Source organism: Terrapene carolina, unplaced genomic scaffold (genome assembly GCF_002925995.2).
Source record: "Terrapene carolina triunguis isolate 2854851 unplaced genomic scaffold, T_m_triunguis-2.0 Scaffold310, whole genome shotgun sequence".
Lineage (NCBI taxonomy): Eukaryota > Metazoa > Chordata > Testudines > Emydidae > Terrapene > Terrapene triunguis.
Genome location: NW_020664661.1, coordinates 1091052 through 1111729, shown reverse-complemented (window position 1 = coordinate 1111729; position 20678 = coordinate 1091052). Strand labels below are relative to the sequence as shown.

At 47.4% G+C, this 20678-nt stretch overlaps 1 protein-coding gene across 2 annotated transcripts in view; it reads left to right on the top strand.

The window, feature by feature from the left end:
- The window catches only part of LOC112114574, a 63354-nt gene that overhangs the window by 29136 nt on the left and 13540 nt on the right, over positions 1 to 20678 (top strand). For both annotated transcript variants that reach the window (XM_024211356.2, XM_024211355.2), the window contains exons 3-4: positions 14198 to 14359; positions 18843 to 18996. In XM_024211356.2, the coding sequence (XP_024067124.1) occupies positions 14198 to 14359; positions 18843 to 18996 (316 nt within the window). The remainder of the gene's footprint in view (positions 1 to 14197; positions 14360 to 18842; positions 18997 to 20678) is intronic.

The following is a 20678-nucleotide window of genomic DNA, read 5'->3' as shown; positions in this document are numbered from 1 at the left end:
GGCAGAGAAAAAAAAAAACAAAAAAAAAACCCCTTCCTCCACAAGCGCTGGAGGGAGGCCCAGGAGACGCAGGGGAAGCGCGGGGCCAGGGTGAGTGAGAGTCCGGCCTGGCCCCGAGCAGGCAGGACTCAGTCGGGCGGTAGGGAGAGTAGGGGGGTGGCCCACGGGGCCAGGCGGCGGCTGTTCTCCCCCCCTGGGCAGCGGGACTCGGGAGCAGCCGCTGCTGCAGCTCCCACTGCCGCGGGGGGAGGAAGCGGCCGATGGCCAAGCTCGGCGGCTGCGGCTCTGGCGCCCAGGCCTGAACCCCCCGAGCCTGCTGCGGGGACCCAACAGCGCACATGCTGCACCCGGCCCTTGGCCAGTCGCGTCTGGGCTGCTGCCCAGCTGGTGCTATCCCGCAGCGGCCCCGGAGTGGGGGCAGCAGGCCCCAGCCCCACCCCGTCCCGCTCAGGTCCCGCAGAGGAACGAACGGGCCTGGGCTGCTGATGCCTCCGCCCCGGGGCCGCAGCGGGATTGCACCAGCTGGGCAGCAGCCCAGACGCAACTGGCCAGGGGCTGGGCGCAGCGTGCGCGCTGCTGGGTCCCCGCAACAGGTCCAGGTTCGGGGGCGCCAGAGCCGCAGCCGCCGAGCTTGGCCATCGGCCGCTTCCTCCCCCCGCGGCAGTGGGAGCTGCAGCAGCGGCCGCTCCTGAGTCCCGCTGCCCGGGGGGGAGAACAGCCGCCGCCTGGCCCCGTGGACCACCCCCCTACTCTCCCTACCGCCCGACTGAGTCCTACCTGCTCGGGGCCAGGCCGGACTCTCACTCACCCCGGCCCCGCTTCCCCAGCGTCTCCGGGGCCTCCCTCCAGAGCTTGCGGAGGGAGGAGGAAGGGCGAGCCTGGGGAAGAGGCGGGGATTCGGGGAGGGAGCCAATGGGGGGAGGAGGGGGCGGAGTTGGGGCAGGGGGGGGCGAGCACTTTCGGGCTCCGGAGTATTTGCTTGTTTGTCCAGTGTCCCTACCGCACATCGGTCGGGACGCGGGACAAACAAGGCAATATCAGGACAGTCCCGATAAAATCGGGACGTCTGGTCACCCTAGGCCCTGCCCACATTAACAATACAATTGATAAAAGCGTTCCTGGCGAGGACGTGCACCGCCAACACAAGAAGCCAAAGTGTGCACACACAAGTGATTTAATAACTGCAGTGGCTGTCTACTGCTGTAAGTTAGGTAGACAATTTTATAGTGTAGACATGGCCTTAGACAAGCACCAGAGCAGTGCTAAGGCCTGCCACTTGCCTAATTCTCATTGATTCTAGTGAGGGTTGGGTCTCTAAATCCCTTTGAGATCTGGGTTTAAGCACCCATGCCAAGATTTTCAAGTGTGACTAGTGGTTCTGGGTGCCTCCATTTTTGGGGGGTGCAAATTGAGACACTAAAGGGACCTGAGATTTCAGAAAGTGCTGTGCATCCACTCTATCAAAATCCGGCCCCATGAGGTGTCTCATGTTGGGCACCCTAAATCACTAATCAATTTGCAGGAATCTTAGTCTTTAAACTTAGATTGTGAGGTCTTTGGGGCAGTCGTCTCATGATGTGTGTGCACAGAACCTAGCACAATGGGGCCTCCAATAAACAGACTGCATTTAAAATGAAAGATAGTGATGGATCAAGGCCTTAGCCTACACCTGCACTTTCCCCACCACTTAGGTGCTGTACACATACATAGTAAACACACTTTATTTGGAACCCTCCTAAAGATATTGTCTGTTGACCTCTAAGATCTGTACTCAAACCTTCCAGCTATCTCCTGTCTCCATAATGAGCCAGACAGTCCTGAACATTGAGGAAGTTCTTAACAGACTGACCCACAGGATCCAGCTATGTTCATGGCATACTTGCAGAGAAGTCAGATAAAAATATCAAATACTCCTGCTAGACAGTTGCACTGTAACACTACTTTATTTTTTAGAATCCAGAATAACAACACACAGTAATCAAAAGCAGAGACACAAAGCTGGATACTTCCTGAGGCAGAGAGGCCCAGCTCTCCCCACCTTATTCTAGGCTGACTGCCTGCTTGCTTCAGCTCCCTAGCCTGCAGGTAGACCAGGAAACAGCCCCCGACCCCTGCCCACTCTTAAAGTGACAACTTGCAATTCCAACAGTCCTCAATAAAAGACAGGTTCCCCTCTTTGATGTACACAGCATACATGCCATGTGGTAGGACTGAACAGCCCCTTGCTCCCTGGAGCTAACTGTCTTCTCTCACAAGGCACCAATATAAAAACACATTAAGCAATATTTTCTAAAGTAACAGAGGCCTACTAGTTGGGTGGATCTTTGAAAAGGGGCTGGCACAGGCCAGCTTGGGGCAAGGAGCTGAGGGGCGGCTACAAGAGCAGGAGAGTTCTGCAAAAACTGGAGTGGTGACAGCCACATTAGCCATCTGACAGCCACATTAACTGTCTGAAAAGTACTTTTAATCTTTTGTGAAATGGAGCCTCAGTTTCCCACTAAAGGGAGCATTGACATAAACCCAAGAGTAAATTCTAAAGAGGCTTAAGAGGAAATGAAGCTGTCTCTGTGGTTCGTTCTTCTTTTTTAATATCCTCACTGGCTGAATGGTGAAGCTCTAAGTCAATGCCCAGAAGCTAATTTTTTGTAGCTGTACGAATGCAGCAGTGATTTATGCTAGAAGAGGGTACAGTGCATATTAATGGAGCAGATAAATACTGCAGCGTGTCAAGAACAGCAGCTACTAGAACTAGGATGATGCAAGATAGGCCATAAGGCAGGTTTTGTACAACAAATGGAGGATGGATTGAAAACCTTTTAAAAGCCATGGCCCAGATGTTCAGCTGCTGTAAGTAATGTACTCCCACTGAAGATTATATTTACACCAAGTGAGCCTGTGGCTCCCGACCTCTGTTTTGTTGATCAAGGCTCCCTGGATACAACATGGAGCTCAGGATCCAAACTCCACTCTAGATCCAGACTGACCCAAATGTCCTTTAAATGCAATCTCCTGGTTAGAAAGATACCACCAGTGGGCATTCCAGTGTATCCTTATCTGCTCGACTAGCCTGGCAAAGTGAGCCCTCTATTGTCGGGCCAATTCTAAATAGAATGAGGGGGTTGGTTTGGTTCTTCTATTTCATGCTGGTGAAAAGTGCCAGAATGACAGTCCTGCACCTCCATGTAGCCACAGGACAAGCATAGTCTGGGTAGCAGCAACCCAAGCGTACTCTTTTCTGCAAACCTTCCTTGGAGGGACCACCTCAGTCTCCATGGCCTGTTCATTCAGCTACTGCAACTGCCAATATAGGGGGTAGCTGTGGTGGTAGTGTTTGTGATGTGGACACTTGTCCACTGAGAAGTGAGCTGCAAGCCATCAAACAGCCATATCAGATGGTGATAAATTTGACTTTGACTGGATTCATCTCTCAAGCTGATTACAGTGTTACCAATTCCCTGAGTCAACCCAGTCCTTTGGAATATTTCTCTTTAGACACTGGTATGGTACAGCAAGAAGGAGAAAGCCGCAGGAGGCCATCACAGTCAAGTACCACTTCCATAGCATGGGTGTGCCATGCAGAGGAAGCTGCAAGCTATCAGTGAGCATGGCTGTTCCTGGAAAGCAACGTAAAATACAGGGTGGGGAAGATTAGAAAAGTACAGAATGATTCCTCTGCTTCCTGTTATTCAGGAGTCTTAACAAAGCCGTCAGCTTCCACTGACAAGTGTTTTCCAGTCAGCCTATGACATCACTAATTGAGTATTCCAAGCCCAGGATGTGCTGTTTGCAATAACATTCCAGGGCTGTTGAAATGTTGCCTTGCACATTCTTTGGGATCCTGGAGTGCTGTGGGTAAAAGAGCCACACGCCATAGAAAGGGTGAGCCGAGCAAGGAGCAGAGGAGAATCGAAGCCTGTAGTAAGAGCACAGCCTCCAAACTAATCCTGCCTGAGAGTAGGAACAAGATGACACCTATTATTATGTTAGTACCTGATGACCCTGAGCTTGATTGGGGCCCTGCTGTGGGGGTGCTGTATAAACCCCAATGATGGACGTAACGTGCCCGAAGAGCTTACAGTCCCAAGAGACAAGAACGGAAATGGGTGGCAGAGCCAGGATTAGAATCCAAGTGTCCTGACTCCCCGTGCAGTTCAACGCCCTATCTGCTGGCCCACACTTCTTTCCCAGAGGGCAACAAACTCATTGGTTTTACTATCTTCAGACACACCCACATATTTGACTCTGTTTTCTGGGAAGTAAGAAAGCAGAAGCACTACAGCTCACTGCTGTGGACGGTGCCTAGCACTTGACTTTGCTTGCATCCATGTGTAGCCTTCACTCACATTCATCCTAACACGCAACACACCACACAAAGTTTACAAGTCTTGTGTGACCTTTATATAGCTGGCTCAGGACTCCAGAATATCCTCCCTTTGGAGACCAGGAAAAGCCTCCCCATGCCAACTTCAGATCATGCCATAAGATCCAGCTCTTCCCCATAGCACTCTCCAAAGAGCCATAATGGAAGAAAATCCCAGGGCATGCACCAAATTAACATCCCATGATTGAGCCCAGAGCAGGACAGAGCACTGATGAGATGCTCACAATCACGAGTCCTGATTACACCTAGATTAGCCAAGGGAGGCCCCTGTCCCCTGGCAGCACCAACTGCACTTAAACCTCTTACAGCACCTATATATACCAGCTACAGGTGGTAGGCAAATAGCTAAAGACTGAGGAACAGATTTGCAGCTCGTGTAGCTCCACCAATGTCCAAAGAGCTAGGGTGAGTTGCACCGAACCCGCTGAAGATCTTGCCCAGAGACTGTAACTATCATCTTAAACGTTTTCCCTGTGGATGCTCAGCCCTGCATTTTCAGATATTTATGACCTCATTTTAAAAACAAGGGCCAGAGCCAAAGGACTATGTTGACACTAGCTGAGGATTGGGCACCCAAATATTAGTGATCAATGGCTCCATGTCTAGTTGGCAGCCGGTATCAAGCGGAGTGCCCCAAGGGTCGGTCCTGGGGCCGGTTTTGTTCAATATCTTCATTAATGATCTGGAGGATGGGGTGGACTGCACCTGCAAGTATGCAGATGACGCTAAACTGGAAGGAGTGGTAGATACGCTGGAGGGTAGGGATAGGATACAGAGGGACCTAGACAAATTAGAGGATTAGGCCAAAAGAAATCTGATGAGGTTCAACAAGGACAAGTGCAGAGTCCTGCACTTAGGACGGAAGAATCCCATGCACTGCTACAGACTAGGGACCGTGTGGCTAAGCAGCAGTTCTGCAGAGAAGGACCTAGGGCTTACAGTGGATGAGAAACTGGATATGAGTCGACAGTGTGCCTTTGTTGCCAAGAAGGCTAATGGCATTTTGAGCTGTATAAGAAGGGGCATTGCCAGCAGATTGAGGGATGTGATCATTCCCCTTTATTCGACATTGGTGAGGCCTCAGCTGGAGTACCGTGTCCAGTTTTGGGCCCCACACTACAAGAAGGATGTGGAAAAATTGGAAAGAGTCCAGCGGAGGGCAACAAAAATTATTAGGGGGCTGGAGCACATGACTTATGAGGAGAGGCTGAGGGAACTGGGATTGTTTAGTCTGCAGAAGAGAAGACTGAGGGGGGATTTGATAGCTGCTTTCAACTACCTGAAAGGGGGTTCCAAAGAGGAGGGATCTAGACTGTTCTCAGTGGTAGCAGATGACAGAACAAGGAGTAACGGCCTCAAGTTGCAATGGGGGAGGTTTAGGTTGGATATTAGGAAAAACTTTTTCACTAGGAGGGTGGTGAAGCACTGGAATGGGTTACCTAGGGAGGTGGTGGAATCTCCTTCTGTCAAGGTTCCTTCCCCACTCTGAACTCTAGGGTACAGATGTGGGGACCTGCATGAGAACCTCTAAGCTTAACTACCAGCTTAGATCTGGTTTTGCTGCCACCACCCAAATTATTTATGAGTTTTTTGGGAAACTCTGTCTACCTCCCCCCCAGAATATCTCCCTCCCAAGTACTATAACCCTTCCCTGGGTAGCCTTGAGAGATTTCTCCACCAATTTCCTGGTGAAAACCGATCCAAACCCTTGGATCTTAAAACAAGGAAAAATCAATCAGGTTCTTAAAAAGAAGGCTTTTAATTAAAAAAAGAAAGGTAAAAATCATCTCTGTAAAATCAGGATGGAAAATAACTTTACAGGGTAATCAGATTCAAAGAGCCCAGAGGAACTCTTTTGGTTTTTGTGATATTTGAAAGTACAGCAATTAAACTATATAGAACTGAAAGGGCTCCACTGTAGCGTTTTGTCTTGATTCCAAGCAGATACTTTAATTGGGAGGTAAAGACATGAACTGCCGCAGCAGTAGGGAACCCTCGTACCAGTGGCTCCGTTAGATAGATGGCTACAAAACCAAACTGAAGGAGACCTAAAGACAACTGTATAATCCCTGAAAGCAAGGTTCAAAGTTACAGCAAACAGAGGTAAACCCTCTAGCAAAAGGAACATTTACAAGTTGAGAAAACAAAGATAAAACTAACACGCCTTGCCTGGCTGTTACTTACAAGTTTGAAATATGAGAGACTTGTTCAGAAAGATTTGGAGAGCATGGATTGATGTCTGGTCCCTCTTAGTCCCAAGAGCGAACAACCCCCAAAACAAAGAGCACAAACAAAAGCCTTCCCCCACCAAGATTTGAAAGTATCTTGTCCCCTTATTGGTCCTTTGGGTCAGGTGTCAGCCAGGTTACCTTTTACAGGTAAAAGGATTTTGGTGTCTCTGGCCAGGAGGGTTTTTATAGTATTGTACACAGGAAGGCTGTTACCCTTCCCTTTATAGTTATGACACCTTCCTTAGAGGTTTTTAAGGTCAGGCTTGACAAAGCCCTGGCTGGGATGATTTAGTTGGGGATTGGTCCTGCTTTGAGCAGGGCGTTGGACTAGATGACCTCCTGATGTCCCTGCCAACCCTGATAGTCTATTATTCTATGATTCTATGTTTAGGGCTCGGTGAGGAGGTCTAGGCCAGCTTTTGTTCTCAGTTACATCAATCAGTCTAAATCTGGAATAATGCCATTGAATTCACAGTAGAGTTGGATCCTCAGCTGGTGTAAATCAGCATAGCTCTGTTGAAGTCAATGGAGCCATGTTGATTTACACCAGCATAGGATCTGGCCCACTCAGTATTTAAGCCAATGTATCTGAAAGCAGGATCTGGTCCCCTCTAAATTCCCAAAACTCAGCTGTTTTTTATTTTGCCCCTTGTCCACCCATCCCTGTCTCCTCACCCCAGAACAGCAGTGGATATATTTTTTTAATGCTGTATGTTTATCACCATGCCAAAAATGGCTTTTGCTCAAACATTATAAAAAAACAATCACCTTCAGGTAGGAATAATGGAAAATTTCAGCCCTGATGATGAACATTTCAAGGAAGCTAGAGTCATATGGAATTGGAAGGAGGGGACTTGCAATGGAATCTGTTTTGTAATCATACAGTGGCACAACAGTGAACTAGCCTAGCTCTCTCTCTAGACTTTAGAAAGATTGACCCCAGGATGTCATACAGCAGGTTCCGAGCAGCATGCTGCATGAGCCAGATGACGATATTTAGGGAGTGTTGCTTAAATATTTCCAGTCTATTGAAAGAAATTCCTGGAAAGGCCACATGGTGTTTCTTGCTGAGCAACCATTAGGGAGGTAACTTGCTCTATTGCCCAATCAAAAACTTTCTGTACTTGACATCAGCTCTGTCAGTTTCAGGCACATCAAAAATTAACTGAGACATAACCCTAACCCAAATCGGGTGTATTGCACAGCAGTGCAGCGAAGGTGCCCGTTTCTAGGTATATACCCCACTGCCGAAGGACAGAGGCAGTGAACTTGCATTGTAACTGCAGGGCAGTTGCAATAAATTTAGGGCTTACCTGATGCTTAAAATCCTTCAGTCCTCATTTTCTCCTCTGGTAAACTAATATTTTGGGATCACTGGGAGCTATTAGCAAAGAGAGGCATTGAAAACTAAAGGCCTGTTCAAAGCCTCTTAATGAAAGCCTTCTAATGATTTCAAGGGGCTTTGGCTCTGACCTTAAATACCCATAAAAGCAGAATGTTTAATTTCTGCTGGCGGGAGTAGCAGGCCCTGTGTACTAGGGTGTTAGATAAATCATCTTTTCTTCATTTGCATTTGCTAGGATAGCTATAGGATGATGCTAATCACTTAAATTGAAGATTACCCAAGAGGATAACTCAGATTACCTGCACTCTGAAGAATTGTTTGGGAATCTGAGTGGCCAGCATGCCAGCCGAGTTGGATCTGATCTTTAATCTGATTTAGATCCTCAACTGGGTTGTCACCCTAGCTCCATGGACCTCTCGGGGCGTGGCTAGAGCACACTGCACTACAGCTATTCTCTCCTTCCCAGGGCCCACGAGGGCTCATAGGCAGCAGAGCATTAGGTTTAGCACCCTAAGGGTGCTGCCATAAGGTCACCATCTCAGAGTGCCCCCCACCCCTTGGCTTCCCCATCTCCAGGGCTCAGTTTGGCTAACAAAACCCACTAATATGCAGATCTCAGATCACAAAATAAAGTTCAATGCCATAACTCAAAAGATTCTGGCTCCTCCCCTTCTGTGACTCCAGGTTCTTCACCAGTCTCACTCATCCTTCAGCCTGGAGGGCTCAGCCCCAGAAGCCCCTGCTAGAGTTCAAATGGGCCAAAGGAAGGATCCACATTAATAGCGTCCGCCCACCCTGGGCTTATTGTTATTATCATAGACCTCCTAGGATATCTCCCCGTTCCCCTGGGCATTCCTCTGGCTCTGGCATCGGCAGTCATCCAGGCCTCCCTGCACCTGGCCTATTCTCCTTCTTCCTGGCTCCCAAGACTCTTTATATATCTCTTGATTAGGGTTGCCAACCCTCCAGGATTGTCCTGGAGTCGTCAGGATTACATCATGTGATGAAATCTCCAGGAATTGGTCCAACCAACGTTGGCAACCCTACTCTTGAGCCTAGGTGCTACCCTGCCTGCTAATTGGGCCTAGCCAGGGCACACCTGCTCAGTCACAGGAGGACTAAGATCCTTAAAGGGGCGCAATCACCCTGGGACAGTTGCTCTGACTTGCACTGAGGGCCAGGTAGACCCCTGGCTGCCCCATAGCATAAGGAGCACCAATACACGGCTTCCCATGAGCCCAGGAAAGGAGAGAATAGCTGCAGTGCAGTGTGCTCCAGCCACATCCCTGTAGGTCAATGGAGGTAGGGCAATTTACCCCAGCTGAGAATCTAAGCCAGCTGGCTCCTGATCCCTTCCTGCCCCAAGCACACAGTATGTGAGCATCATACTGTGTCAAAGACAACCTCTTTCTTTCCCTTAATGATTTTACAAACAAAACAAAAAACAATAGAATATTTCAACTGACATATTATGCACTACTACTGATATGGTAGGAAATAAATATAAAAATGGCGGGAAAGTCCTAGCAAAAAAATAAATTTGGAAAATTTTCCCAAACAAGTTTTTCAGGAAATTTCAGCGATATTTGGTTTTGTTCTGATTTGGACCAAAACCCGTTTTCAGAGTGTCAAAATTTCCTGCAAACTACAAATTTCAAGTGTCAACCAGATCTAATGCCCAGCAATTTTGAGGAGCCCATCTTGAGGCTTAAAGGAGCCTGATTTCAGAGGGTGGGTGCTCAGCACTTTCTGAAAATTAGGTGTCTCAATTTGGGCACCCAAAAATCACTAGTCATTTTTGAAAATTGTGGCTAGAGTCCATAGAACACAGGGTTTTTTCTTTTTTTCTGAATGGAACACATTGATTCTGTGTTCTCTGAATGCTCTTGGATCCCTGTCTCCCTCCTGCTGCACAGATGTTTTAAAGATACATTTTTTATATTGGAGCAAAATCCAACCTGACTCCTTTTTTAATAGTTCTATCCACAAAAGAGTGCTACCAATCATAAGGAAAGTGAGCTACTATTCCTCATTTATTCAGTGTCACATTATTTAATATGATTTCACAGGATTTACGTCATGGACTCAGAGCTAAAACCATCTGAACATAAGACCAGATTTTATAAATAACATTGTATCATTGTTTATTTAAAAATAATCCTGATGCTGATTATTTTTTGAACCCACCAAGAACCTTTTGACATAATGGAAAGACAGGAAGAGACCCGAGGTTTGTATTTCCCCGAAAATGTGTACTGCTGTGAGAAAGGACACAGAGTGAGCTTCCCACTTTTGTAGAGGCAACTAACTTTCTGACGTAAGATAAACTTTAAAGCAGAGCTTTTGTAAAAATCTGGGTTTATTTTACTTACTGATATCACATGCCCATCAACAGGCAGAGCCAATGTGTAAATGAGCTTCTGTGTGTATTTGTTAGTGGGATGTTCAACAGATTAATCTTACAATAAATATGACTAATGCGTTGCCAGACAAGGCAGCCAGATACAGAAAATGCAACTGGACAAAATTGTTGCCTTTCTTCTGACACTACCGTCTCACGCTGGCACCAGAGTGGCCCCTCTGCTGAGTGACAGTGGAATTGTGGGGCCTTCAAGTCAGCTTCCCAGTGGAAGAGAAATCAATAATGCATAATCAGGTTATAGTCTGAGTCTATTTTGCTACGTAGTGTGGAATAGAAGCAGTCACAAACCCCTCTTCCAGAAGTTACAGCTCACCCACCAATGCTTGCTTCAAGCTGCTGTGGCCCAAGAATTGCCACCAAATATAGAGAATACAGCAGAGGACAAACCTTTGCTATTGGTCACGGTGTCTCCCAAAGGACAACGGCATAACAAAACATAACAACAATACAGCATTTCGTCCAAAGACTGAACATTTACTCACATGCTAAGAAATGGAACATGTAAGTCTATGTGTATGTCAAAGGGTATGCCTCCTCTGTAGTGACCCCCTATTGGCCAAATGTGGCTCTGCAGCCCATTGCCTCAGTTTCCCTTTCAAAGTCCCAGGAATAATCCACAGAGATTTATATACAATAACAAACATCTTTCTTGGGGACTGGTTTGTTAACATATAAAGCAAAGTAAACCCAAAGCAAAGTCTCTTCCAGCTATTCCTTTCACAGTATCCCACGGCCCCTTCTCCTCCCTGAGGTCTGGCTGGCTCCAAGCCTCTCCTCCAGGCACACTTTTGAGCCATTTCAGGGCTCTATCCCTCAACCCACCCTAGATACATCCGTTCCTAGCCTGTAGTCTCTCCTCTTTGCAGTCAGGGTGTTGCACAGGACTATTTGTGCCAGTGTTTCTGGACTCTCAGCCATTCCTCCAGCAGCTTCCTTCAGAAGCCCTCTTCAGCAACTCCCCCAGCTGCTGTCTTTCCCTTCATGAGGCCAAGGTGCCTTCCTTTAAGCCCAGTTGGGTGGCAGGTAATTAGTCACAGATGCACTGCCCTCCACCCCCATTAAAGGGGCCAGTCACCCTGTGACAGTGGAATAGACTCATCTAATTCTTGCCATAACCATATAGGGGGCCTAATCCTGCATACTTTCCTCAAGACAAACGCCCATTGCCACCTGGGTAAGGTGCTCAGGGGACCTGATCCAAAGTCTGCTGGAGCCAATGGAAAGACTCCTGTTGACTTCAGTGGCTTGAGTTAGGCCCAGAATGAAGTTCACTGCCTAACTGGTGACATGAGGCTAAATTAGCAGTGACGTAGATGTTGGCATAGGTTACACACCTGGAGCCTGGTTCTCTGTCGCCTTCGACATTGTGTCCTTGTCCATACACCTATGCCATGCCACCCAATCAGACGTCCCTACTCACTTACACTAGGGGTAGTGTCTTCCACCCACTCTGCAAGCTGCAAATGACTCTGCAAGGTGCAAAGGCAGCAGAGATCTTGTCCCCCAGACTAGGTTAGTCCCAGAGTGGCAAAGCACTGTAGCTTGCACTGACTAAGCAGTAGTTCTGCAGAAAAGGACCTGGGGATTACAGTGGATGAGAAGATGGATATGGGTCAGCAGTTTGGCCTTAGTGCCAAGAAGGCTAACGGCATATTGGGCTTCATTAGTAGGAGCATTGCCAGCAGATCGAGGGAAGTGATTATTCCCCTCTATTTGGCACTGGTAAGGCCACATCTGGAGTACTGTGTCCAGTTTTGGACCCCCCCACTACAGAAAGGGTGTGGACAAATTGGAAACAGTCCAGCGGAGAGCAACGAAAATTATCAGGGGTCTGGGGCACATGACTTACGAGGAGAGGCTGAGGGAACTGGGCTTGTTTAGTCTGCAGAAGAGAAGTGTGAGGGGGGGATTTGATAGCAGCCTTCAACTACCTGAAGTGGGGGGGGAGGTTCCAAAGAGGATGATTGGATATTAGGAAACACTATTTCATTAGGAGGGTGGTGAAGCACTGGAATGGGTTACCTAGGGAGGTGGTGGAATCTCTATCCTTAGAGGTTTTTAAAGCCCAGCTTGACAAAGCCCTGGCTGGGATGATTTAGTTGGTGTTGGTCCTGCTTTGAGCAGGGGATTGGACTAGATGACCTCTGAGGTCTCTTCCAATCCTAATCTTCTATGATTCTATGAGCAGACATTTGGTGGGGCCCAAACTCAGCCCTGATGCAGACAGATGCAACTCACATTGATGTCAATGGGCTAAATTCCTCCAGGGTGCAGCTCCATTGATTTCAGTGGAGCTACATCAGGGATGAATTTGGCCCCAGGAGTGTAATGGCATACATTGTAGGCCCAGATTCTCACTTATGCTATGGGATTTTTACACCACTCTGATAGGGTAGCCATGGGTGTAAATTAAATATATGGAGTTCATATGAGCACCTAGTAGTTTGGCTGCCCACTGGAATCCGCTCCATCTGAATCTTGAGCCTGAAGGGTTGGGCTGGAAATAGCCTCTCTGCCTGCTTTTCCAGTTCATGCAGCAATGCTGTAAAATGAGGCATCTTGGGGCTATCATAAGGTGAGATTTTATTTTATTGGGACTCCTAGGTAGCATTGAAAACGTGTACCCAGAAATCACCTACTACAGGACAGGCCCAACAAGGACAATAACAGAACACCACTGGCCATCACATACAGCCCCCAGCTAAAACCTCTCCAGCGCATTATCCACGATCTACAACCTATCCTGGAAAATGATCCCTCACTCTCACAGACCTTGGGAGGCAGGCCAGTCCTCGCTTACAGACAACCCCCCAACCTGAAGCAAATACTCACCAGCAACTGCACACCACACCACAGAAACACCAACCCAGGAACCAATCCCTGTAGCAAACCTCGTTGCCTACTCTGTCCCCATATCTACTCTGGCGACACCATCAGAGGACCCAACCACATCAGCCACACCATCAAGAGCTCATTCACCTGCACATCTACTAATGTTATATATGCCATCATGTGCCAGCAATGCCCCTCTGCCATGTACATTGGCCAAACCGGACAGTCCCTATGTAAAAGAATAAATGGACACAAATTGGACATCAGGAATGGTAACATACAAAAGCCAGTAAGTGAACACTTCAATCTCCCTGGTCATTCTATTACAGATTTAAAAGTCACTATCATTGAACAAAAAAACTTCAGAAACAGACTTCAAAGAGAAACAGCAGAACTAAAATTCATTTGCAAATTTAACACCATTAATCTGGGCTTGAATAGGGACTGGGAGTGGCTGGCTCATTACAGAAGCAGCTTTTCCTCTCCTGGAATTGACACCTCCTCATCTATTATTGGGAGTGGACTACATCCACCCTGATTGAATTGGCCCTGTCAACACTGGTTCTCCACTTGCAAAGTAACTCCCTGCTCTCCGTGTGTCAGTATATAATGCCTGCATCTGTAACTTTCACTCTATGCATCTGAAGAAGTGAGGTTTTTACCCACGAAAGCTTATGCCCAAATAAATCTGTTAGTCTTTAAGGTGCCACCAGACTCCTTGTTGTTATTGAAAACCTTAGCACTGCTGGGGAGACAGATGGGGGTGCAGCGTGGGCTGAAAAAAGTGAACCAAACAGACTTTTTCTAACCTGAAAGATAAGGTTAGGGGTTGGGATAAAGGCCTGGGCCAGTTCTCATTTTAACCACACTGCCCGCCAGGTGTATTTTTGATGGCCTGTGAAACTGTAAAGGAGAGGCAGGGCAATAGCTGCTCGGAATTATTTTGCCACTGTTTGCCTGTGCTCTGAATGACTTTGTCATTGCAGGTGAACCAAGGGAACACCAAGGCTCTTGGCTCTGGCCTGGGTTATCTGGAACACATCTGTCAGCTGATAGAGAAAATCGGGCAGCTGCAGGAGCACAATCTGCGACTCCAAAAGCAAGTGTGCAGTTTGCAGAAGGAGCAGAAGATGAGCCAGATAAAGGAGGTAAGAACGGATAATCAGGTGCTGTCTGGGCTAGGGGAAAATGCTGCCAACCTCAGCCCTAGCATGAGGGTATAAAACCCCAAAGCAGGGGATATAACTCCCTAAGTTTCACCCAAAGCTGGTTTAATATGGGAGTGGGGGTGTTAATCGGGTCCAAGGTCTACAGGGTGAGCATGGGTGATGGAGGGGACCGGCAGCCAGAGGCTATGCACCAGGACTATACCCGGCCCAAATAACAGAGTTCAGCTCATCCTTGGGTGCTTTTATGCATCTTCTCTTGTTCTCATTGTTTTCTAGATTTGCCCCCTACTTCTCTTTTCATCCCAGTCTTTATATTGATTGGAGCTTGTTTCTTTCATTGAGTGGGGTGTCTGGGGCAATAGCTTTGGGATCTTCCTAGAACTCTTGGTTAGGGATACTGAATACTTGGGCTGTTGCCGTATAGACTGGTTTCATTATCTGGTATTTTGATGCCCATCCATGATCATATTATGATTAAAGGTGCCCGAACCAATAGCAGAAATGCCACAAATACCAGGGCTGCAGCCCCATTCTTCACAAAAGGTAGCAGAAATCTTTCCCGAGAGACCTTCCCTTCTCATGAGTCTTCCAACTCAATTTCGCAGGAACATTCTAGCTTTTGGGCACTTATCCAGACTGATCCTCCAGAATCCTGGGATTTATAGCCCCCGCATTCCAACTGCAGTTACTGGGGTTTTTCCTTATTTACTTCAGGATAATAATATTATTATTATTCTGTTTAAACTTATTTTGGGGGGACAAATATGGCTTTTTGACTAAGTGGAAATTTTGTTGGAAAACATTTCTGTTTTTGTCAAAAATATTTGGGTTGTCATCCAACACCCCCCCCAACATCCCCTCCCCCCACTACTCCCAGCTCGCTCCCTCAGACCAGTGCTGCCTCCTACACAGGGCCTGGGAATGGTTAGCACATTTTCTGAAAGCTTTACAGTTGTGAGTCATTGTTTGCAGCAACCCTTACCATCTGCATACCAGGGCCAAATCTTCAGTGTAGTCTCCCCATTGACATTAAAGGAGCTACCCCGATTTATACCAGCTGAGGATCTGGCCCTACATTTTCAACCTAGATGCATTTTGTATTTTCAAAGATCCCTTGGCAGAATCTCCCTGTCTGCAAATGTAATGCACCCACCACTGGGGTATCTAGTTCACAGTAGTAATATGCTCTTTGCATTTTCAAAGCACTTTACAAACATTAACTAATTACCTGCCCTTGGTATTTAAGGTACCTCCCCAACACCATAACATCTCACCATCCTCAATGTATTAATCCTCACAACCCTTCTGTGATGTAGGAAATACTGTTATCCCAAACTGCAAAAGGACCAGCTCCTCAAAGGTATTTAGACACCTAACCCCCAAACCCTTGGAGGATCTGGGCCAGGGAGACGAAGGGTAACATTTTCAAAAGCACCCAAGTGACTTAGGGATCTATGTCCTATTGAAGTCAGAACTCTGCTGATTTATTAGGTTCTGCTGGGAGTTGAGGATGTTCAGCAGCTCACAGCATTGGGTCCTAAGTGCACAAGAGATCTGACAGTAAAGCCCCGTTTTTATCATAAGGCTTCTAAGCTCTTCCTCCCCAGAGAGTCCTTTAATCCTTTGGAAAGCACCAAGAGATGAAAAAGCAACACATCAGTTAGAGGACACATGGACTCCTGGAGAAAGAGCTGTATCGCCCAGTGCAATATCAAAGAGCAACAGAATGCTACCTGCACCACCTTCTCCTAGGATCCTGGCAGATCTCATCAGCTGAGCAGCCACAAACAGTGCTTGGGGGAGATGTGTCCAAAGAATATCCACAGCCGATGCTGCAGGGGTGCTGTTTGAGCTGGGATTTCCAAAAGGGGCTAAGGGAGTTAGGCACCCAACTCCCACTGACTCGCAAGGGATTCCCTTAAGCCCCAGTGAAAAATCCCAGTCTAAGAAGGCAGCACTCTTCCCTCTGCTCTGCAAAGCAGCATCCCAGCCTAGAGGCGTTATACAGCACTATGCTGTTGGGGAAACAGGTTTCAGATGAGAGCGTTAACACAGGGTTAACTTGACTGCTTGTGATTCTTAAAAGGAGCTTATCCTGGTGTCCTGGTCAAATGCCAACACCAATAAGGATCTACTTCTACCTAGTTATATTCTCCTGCAGTTGCAAATGGATAAAGTACTCTTCACTTCCTGTCCTAAACTCTTGTGTAGCATTCCTGGGCATTGTTAAACAATGACCGCATTCCACACACGTGACAAGATTAATCTATAGAGTATGGATAAAACTATATTGAATTTAAAATCACAGTTCACTTAGGTGCAAAATGGCCTTACACTGATACATGAAACTTCTTCACAGAGTCAGTTACAAGCAATCAAGATGTCACTGCTTTGGCAAGTAACTGAATACCACATACAGCATATTTGTTTAGCAACATTTTATCTGACTCTGGCATCCCGTCTATAAAAACACAAGATATTATTGTTTGTGCATGTTCCTACAGAAATAATAATATCTTAAATTGTGAGTCACTTTTATAGTGGGGTATGTTTATTTACACACACAGTGTCTTGGTTGAGCAGCTGTGAATTTGGAAATGTGAATTCAATTTCTTTTTGGAAGATATGTTAAAATAGGTTGACTATCAGTCAACATCTATAAGTCTTCAGCAGGATGCTGATGTAGGGATCAAAATATTAATCACTGACAGGTACGCTTACACCTGTCAGGCCGTTAGTACAAACCACTATTTCCAAAGCACTCAGAGTCTTTAGGGATCAGCTGCAAGAGAAAATATGTTTCAGAACAAAGCCGCTTTTGGAGTGTGAATCAAAATAGCTGAAATCATAAGATATAATGGGCCAGATGCTCAGCTGATGTAAACTGGTATATCTCCATTGAAGTCAATGGAGCTACATTGATATACAGCAGCTGAAGATGTGGCCTAATGAATTTAAATGTATCAATTTGGGCATTTAAAATCTGAGCCACCATAAACAAAAGACACTTTAGAAAATGACGGCTTTACTTTCTAAAATCACTTTAGAATTTATCACAAGTCAAAAGTAGCCATCAAATTTCAAAATGAGCTACAAAACCAAGCTAGGAATGTAGTGATGCCCAGAAATGCTGGGAGACAGTATAAGTTACTTTTGCCTCAGCTGTTCTAAAATTCATTTTAGACTTCACAAAATCTGAGTTCTCTCTGGATTTTTTTGGGTTACTAAAAATACAAATACTGTTTGTATTTGGTTTGCCCCATTATAAAGATTGTGCTCATTTGCAAAATTCAGATCTGGATCCAGATTTGGATTCAAAACTCTCTAAAGTTTAGGGCTGTTTGGATCTGGAGGTTTGGTTCTGATCCATCTTTAATCAAAATGAATCATTTTGGGATGTCTACGGCAGGGCCTGTGCAAGGAAGTTTCGTGCCCTAGGCGCGAAACTTCCACCTTGCGCCCCCCCCCCGCCCCGCACCCCCCCCCCCCCCCCCAGGGGCGCCCCCCCCCCCCCCCCGTGGCAGCTAACCCCGCCCGCCACGGCAGCTAACCCAGCCCGCCACCACCCCCACCCGGGGAGCCTGCCGCCCCCCTCCACCCGGGGAGCCCCCCCGCAGCAGCTACCCCCCCTCTGCAGCTAACCCCACCCGGGGAGCCTGCCCCAGCTCACCTCCACTCCGCCTCCTCCGCTGAGCACGCCGGTGCCGCTCTAATTCTCCTCCCCTCCCAGGCTTGCGGCACCGATTGGAGGAGAATTAGAGCGGGGGCTGTGTGCTCAGCGGAGGAGGCAGAATGGACGTGATCTGGGGCGGGGAACGGTTCCCCTGTGCACCCCCCCCCCCGTTACTGCGGGCGGCCCTCCCCCGCATCCCCCCGCCCCAGCTCACCTCTACTCCACCTCCTCGCCTGAGCGGGCTTTTAGGCGCCCTCAACCCTAGGCGGCCACCTAGTTCACCTAGTGGTTGCACCAGCCCTGGTCTAGGGACAGTTCCTCCTCTGATATATTTCACCAGAACTCCTTGCCCCAGAAGTCAATGCAACTGCTGGTATTTCTGGTCTCTGTGATTTCCCAGAATGCTGCATTTCATGGTGTTACTAGAGAACCAGGAGCAGCCAAGCCTTCACAGTGGCTTAAAATAATTTTGAAGAAGGCTAGTTAAAGCTTATTTATCTGCTGGATGCCCAGGGAGCATGTTAACAGTGGGCTGGTACTTGAAACGATTCAAAATCATTGAAGTATGAAACTCCATGCTACGAAGAAACTTAGCTCCAGCCAGCCTCCCTACTCCTAGGCCATTTAGAACGAGTTAGATACATTTATCTGGATCCTGACAGATCTTGGAATAACCCTGGACATCTCTAGTTTGGAATGTTTACTATTTGTCCGCAATATCTCCCTGCCCCAGTTACCTTGGGCCACTGCAATGTAACAGCCTGCATACCTTCTCCTTGTCTGGTGTAGGAGTATTTTCTGCAGCACTGTTCCTGTGGAGCTGCCAGCATCTTGCTCAACTCGTACCAGGAGGTGAAGAAATTTTTTACTGGGAGGAGCAGACCGCACAGTCTCTTGGTTCAGAGTGGAAACCAGTCCGACCTTTCGATCATCCCAGAAAGAGGTGGGTTTCAGTATTGGTGTTGATGTCTCGTGGCCCTGATTCACTCCCACCCTGCAACTTGTGTTATCATCTACACCTGTGCCAAGTGGGGGTAAAATGCTGCTAAATCAGGTGGCTAGCGTTTCACACTGCTTTGCACTGCTTTTGCACAGGTGTAAATCTTGTAGAAGTGTTGTGAGTCTTGACACCTTCTAACCCCTCACAGAGAGGGTGTAGTCTCGAATAGGCAAGTTCTGGTACTACCCGAATGGCCCTGCCAGTGTGGGAATACCCTTGCCAGCTTGACCTCTTATATCCAATACATGCGAAGTCACACTGAATGTAGGATGCCATTTTGAGAACAAAATGGAGCCTTCAGGGGGCAAAAGTGCCAGAACACTGTTCAGATGTGTTCTGGCCCTGGCTCGAGGGACAGACCCCAGCATAACCCACCGCAGATCCCCAGAGGCCGGGGACCCCACTTTGGGAACCACTCTCCTAGTGTACACAAGGCCTGGTGTAGTTTTACCATATTAGCTGGTTGGGGTAAATCCTATGGGGTAACCTAGGGTGTTACCTTGACCAGCTAATATGTTTTAAAACTACAATTGCCTTGTCTACACTAGGATTTTAATATGGGTTAGCTAACATGTAGACATGGTGAGAGGAGCTAAGGGAAGTGCACTCACTAAACTGTCCTTTCAAGGAATCCAACATTCCTTAGCCCGTGTGTTAGGATAGTTCTTCATTGGCACCTTAAGATACTCAAAACAAGCCTTAGCCCCTTGCCCCAGTTATGAGCATCCTACCATCTCAAACAGGCACAGAGCACATCCTAGCTGAGGCAGAGCTAAGCTCTATCTGTGCAGTTTGGATTCCAATGCAAACTTTCCCACAGGTTTGGAGGGACTGGGCTCAGCCTGTTATGAAGAACACAGTCAGCTGGGAAGTTTGGATCCATAGGAGGATCTGAACTAACCCAAATTCTGAGGCTGTTTGGTTTCACTGTGAAGTTTGGGCTTAGGCCCATCTCTCAGACTATGACACCACTGCCAGCCATCCCCTGCACACAACAGACACGAGCCTTCTCAGATGTATTCAGAAAGAGAGGAGAGCCCTTTTAAGCAAGCTGTGCTCTGCTCCCCTGGTTTGGAAGGATGCTTGTCTAGATTAACACCACAGGAGATTGAATCAGTTTGGAAACAATTGAGAAATCTCCCAAACCCTCACTCATTTCTAGAACGAAACTTGAACCCAACATTCTGAAGCCGGGATGAGCCTGAGACAGAACATGTGGATCCAGGGAATGTTTTATCTGGGGTTTTGGTCCAGGTCCATCTCCAGTTTTAAGGTTCTGAAATGCTCCAGCATTTCCCTCCCTCCCACACACGCACTTGTGGTTTCTGAACACTGAAGTCAATGGGAGCTTTGTCATTGATTTAAACAGGGCCAAGATTTCATGCCTTATATCCAAGTGAATTCCAAAATCCTCTGAGGGTGGGGAGGAGCTATCCAAATCTATCCTACCTTAGAACAGTACCTGTTCCATAGGGGATTGCAGCAGCAAAGCTAGGACATTTCTTGTTTCTTGTAAGACAAGGAACTCAGGCACTTAAAGTGGGAAAGAATGTCTCCAGCGTTCTCTTTCCAAGGCTAGTAGTTCACAGCCTGCTGATAACACTGCCCATAGGGACCCTACTGGG